This window comes from Pteropus vampyrus, unplaced genomic scaffold (assembly GCF_000151845.1).
Source record: "Pteropus vampyrus isolate Shadow unplaced genomic scaffold, Pvam_2.0 Scaffold377, whole genome shotgun sequence".
NCBI classification, from domain to species: Eukaryota; Metazoa; Chordata; class Mammalia; order Chiroptera; family Pteropodidae; genus Pteropus; species Pteropus vampyrus.
The window spans coordinates 455,872-460,459 of NW_011889158.1; the positions used below are offsets into that span (position 1 = coordinate 455,872).

The 4,588-nt window shown below is 48.4% G+C and overlaps 1 protein-coding gene across 1 annotated transcript in view; it reads right to left on the reverse strand.

Moving 5' to 3' along the window:
• ANGPT2 (angiopoietin 2) overlaps positions 1-4,588 on the reverse strand; it is a 23,294-nt gene that overhangs the window by 4,386 nt on the left and 14,320 nt on the right. Inside the window, exon 6 of the mRNA XM_023523059.1 lies at positions 1,330-1,507. Coding sequence (XP_023378827.1) covers positions 1,330-1,507 — 178 coding nt within the window. The remainder of the gene's footprint in view (positions 1-1,329; positions 1,508-4,588) is intronic.

Sequence of the window (4,588 nt, forward strand, 5' to 3'; positions counted from 1 at the left end):
CCCCTTTTTGTTTGCTTTAGAAAGGATTATCATGGCAGGACGAGGGCGACGGGGCAGCTTTCCACATCGATATACTAGCTTTCTCCCGTTGATATAATTACCGAATGATTATATCTAATAAGGAAGACCTGTGTTGCAAACTTACATTTTTACATATAAATGTATTATCTAAGGAACCAAAGGATTGATTTTTGTAACAGAGCCTAATTCTCTCAGTATTAATTTAAGGACATGTAAGTTTCTGAATTTCAAATTATTTTCATAAATAAATCCTTCTGACTGTAAACAATTCTTAACTGAAGTGCAAACACGCGATAAGCTTGGGTCTTTTCTGTGGTTTTGCAGTACCTTTTGTTTATAAAGTATTGACTGCCCCGGCCCTTATTGAGGGTGTCCTGGGTGTGTAATGAATGACTGTCCAGCAGTCCCGCCAGCGGCCTGCACTTATGAGCCCGCCAGCTGCCCACGTGCCTTCGCGGTCACCATGCCGCTGGCAGAGCTCTCATTTCTGTTCTAAATCTTTCGGTGATTTTAAGAACTAACTAGACAGTGTTTCTCAGATGTATTTTCGTCTCAGGTACCGTTAACTGGGTCCAGCTGTTTCATGTTTAAGCTTTTAGGAACCGGAAAGCGTTTCCTAGCAGCTGGTTCCTACACTGCAGAGCCATCTCGCCACTTTGAGGGGCGGTGGCAACGGGCATGGCTCCTGGGCATGTTTCCTTTTTTTAAAAAAGCAGTCTGACATGAAAGGCAAAAAACAAGAAGAGCCTGAAAATAAAGGCCGTGATTTAAAGCGGACAGTCGTTCATTTTAATTGGAGCACCAAAGAGGCAGGCTATTTAACTAGTTTCTACGTCTTTTATATTTGCTATAAGTGGACCCCTCAAAAAAGGTGACTGAAAGTTCCTTGTTGAGTAATAAATTATTAATTGGAAACATTTCTGTAGTAAGGGATCTACATCACTGTTTTGGTTGACATTTGGAATATTTAGCCTTTTTACTAAAGCAAAATGAAGTTTAGCCTCGTCTGACATCTGATAGCAAGCACAAATTCGAGGGCTTGCTGAATGTCACATGCCCCCTTCCTGCCAGGGGCAGGCCCCGAAGAGACACAGCTGGCCTGCTGACAATTCCAGCTCAACATCGCATTCCTGCTTAGAACTCAACAGCCTGAAAAAGTGAAAAACAAATCTCACTCTACCGAGCAAGCATGTCTATTTATGAAGTGTGGACACTGTCACCCATCGCAGGCAGAAGCCCAAATAGCCAGCCTTTCACTCTATCAGATTCTTCCTCGCCAATATAAACAGGAAGAGAGAGTCGTCTCACCTCCTGTGAGCATTTGCGAGCACTTGCAAATGCATTTGTCGTTGTCTGCATCCTTTGTGCTAAAATCATTTCCTGGTTGGCTTATGCTGCTTATTTTGCCGGCTGTCCCTGTAAGTCCTTTAAGGTGAATCCTGTAAACATGCAAAGGGGGGAGAAAAAGAGTGTTAATTGTCTCAGGCTATTGATTTGCCATAGTGGAAAATTTTTCACAATGAAGGATTCCATTCTACAGAAAGTGAGCGCAGTGGTGTGTATGCTCTGGACAAAACAGTTGTGCACTGCTATAAACAGGAACTAGCTTATCATCAGACCCTGGGCAGAGAGGAAGGTTTCCACGAGACCTTCGGCGCGGATCACTCGCACACGCTTCAGCGGGGACTTTGGGCCTATAGTTTATTTTCCTGCCGCTTTCAGATAAACAGACAAGGGGAAATAGCACACGGGGAGCCTCTCCCCAGGTCCGCAGGCACCATCCCCGTGGAAATGAGCATCTTGAGATGCCAAACGTTCTTTCCGTGGTGGGGGCGAGCAGGCCGGCGGGCAGCGAGGAAGGATTGCTGGATTCGGAGCAGAAATCCACAGAACGGCTGCTTTGCCTTGTCTCTGTGCCGCATGGCAGTAAACCCCCTAGACACTGGGAAAGGAGTAAACGTACTATTAAGTTAGACACTGGACAGTGGCCCACACGTTTAGAAGTCCGGCTTGCACCCGTGACCATGTGCCAGCGAGGAAGGCAAGGCGAAGGTATGCGAGAGAGCCCGTTGGCAGGCAGGTGGGCCCCGTGTGGCTGAGCGCAGGGCTTCATGTGACGCCGTGTGGCCGTGCAGAACGTGACACCACAGTGTCGGTGCGTGGACATCGAGACATCCCATCCTGGGGGCCCTGCAGCGTCCGAGGGAGAACAGTACTTTCAGCCGCCCAGAACGATATTCCTCTCTGGAACACCTGCTCACAGTTGCTGGCCCCTACCTTGGGAACAATGCAGTCCCCGAGAATTCACGTTGGAACCGAGGGCGGGGAGGAGAGGAGCCGGTTCCCAGGGCACTGACTCTGCCAGGCACTCTGACGGGTGTGGGATTCAGCCCGCACCAGCCCAAGAGGCAGGCGTTACCTTCGTTTTCACATGTGAAGTGGTTGAGGTTCAGACATAGGAGCTCATCCAAAGTCACATCGTGCACCTGGCCGAGCCCGGGTCGGCCGGGATGTGTCTCGCTGCACATTCGGGGTGCCACCCTGGCGCACGCACAGCATCCCCCAGCGACAGTGACGGGTTACTGAGAAGTGGATGCGAGAGCTGGCCACGGAGCACGTGAGATGCGGTTCCGTAAAGCACCGGTCCTAAGTCACTTCCGTGCTGATGGATTAGACTTCAAACTGTTTTTAATGTTACAGCTCTAGAAAGTTCATCATGAGGCATTGAGTGAATTTCTGCCTTTCTGTGTTATCCTCCTGCTTGGAGCCTACCCCAGGCCCCCAGCACGGCCCTAAGTGCCCGCTGCGAAGCGTGCGCGTAAGCGCTGCTCGTCACCGCTGGGAGCTTGAAAGGCACGGGCTTTCTTCCAGGCTCTCCTCGGCCGTCACAGGTGGCGGCACCGCACGTGCTTCCCCTCCTTGTCCTTTTCCCTCTCTCGTCTCCTTTGAGCGAACTCAGTTCTCGGGGACTCCTTAGATTTCCCCGCAGGCGAGCGGAACACCCTGCTAGAACGGGTGTGTGCTTTTCGATCCTTCGATTGTATTGAAAGTTGCTTTCTTTTAAAATTCGAGTGTTCTTGAAACTGCTGTCATTTGGTATCAGTTGCTTTTGAGGAACAGCAGTGGAGGCATAGGTGATGACAACGTTTAATGATTAAATCTCAGTGTTTGCATAGAACTGCCAGAACGTTCGTGAAAAGTGACCGATTTTTAAGGTTTAAGGTACAAATAGTTTTTAGTTTTAGTAAAAAGAACCACATTCTACCGATTCGTTGTACCGTGTATTTTCCAGGTTTCCAACATTTGGGGAACATTTCTTTAGGATAAAACAACTGAGCTGCTATATACGGTTGATATTCTGAAGCATCTGTAGTTATTCCAAGTCTTAGTCACATAATAGCCCTCTTATCATATTGATATGTTTTATTAGGATAATAATTCTTTTTTCAGTGTAATATCTGTCTTATACTGCCAAGTAAATTAAACTGAGCTTTAAACGAATGTGTACTTTTTTAAAATGGCACATCCAAAGAATGATTACATTTCGAAAGAAATATCCGTTAAGAACCATCTCAGATTAAAATATTTTTATAATGTCAGCATACAAGGGTAATGACCCATTTTGTAAAATCTTCTTATATAAACAGTCTAATCCTTAATTTTTGTATTTCTTTTTTCCTTTTTTTTCTAAAATTCCTCTGTTGTAGATTCATAACTGTTGCCAGTTGGAAAAATATTTAGCTTGGAGGTAAAACAATGACCAGCCACTTGTGTCTGAAACTTCATTGAAGTTTTGATCCCTCTGGGGTCCTTTTGGAGCTGCAGTGGGGCCCAGACACCTCTGTTTCCCTCATCTGCCTTGCAGCTTCTCTGGGAGGGCTCTGCTCTGTCTGTGACGAGGACTTACGGACTATATCTCTGACTTGTTAGAAGCCCTGTTAGTGTTTACTGTACGTTATCTGTTTTCAAAACATGCTCCTGAATTTCGATCCACTGTTTGTTTACAAAGCAGGATGCACTGGACATCATCCGGTTTTCAGGTACTTGCCCAGGCCAGCCGACTGCCAGCCCCTTTCTCTGTGCTGTCCATCGTGACCCTCCCCAAGGAACCAGCTCAAGGACCTTGAGATTGCGTTTAGATCCCAAACTATTCAGATCTTGGAATTCCTGGTGAACAGAGGGTCTGAGCTGGGCGCTCGTGAGGTTGAGATGGGGCCGTAGGCCAATGGCGCCTCATCTGTGTTTCTGACGTCAGGGTGGGCTTTTCTGCACTCACCGCCAGTCTGTGCTCCGTAGACCCCGTTCCCGTGGGGCCAGCCGGCACAGTATCTCCCACCTCGCTCCTCCCCGTCACACGGGCACTTCGGGGTTCCTCTCTAGATAAGAGCACACACTTGTGCCTCTCTGTAAGTGCCTGATGGTGCTGGGGCATCGGGGTCCTGGTCTCTCGGTCCCTTTGCTGCTGTCTCGTGGCGTGTGGGAGCCAGGAAGTCACTCTGGGCCAGGGTCACTGCCTGTGCTTTCCTCGGAGCGGCCACCATTGGTGCTGCCAGGGGGCGGGGGCGGG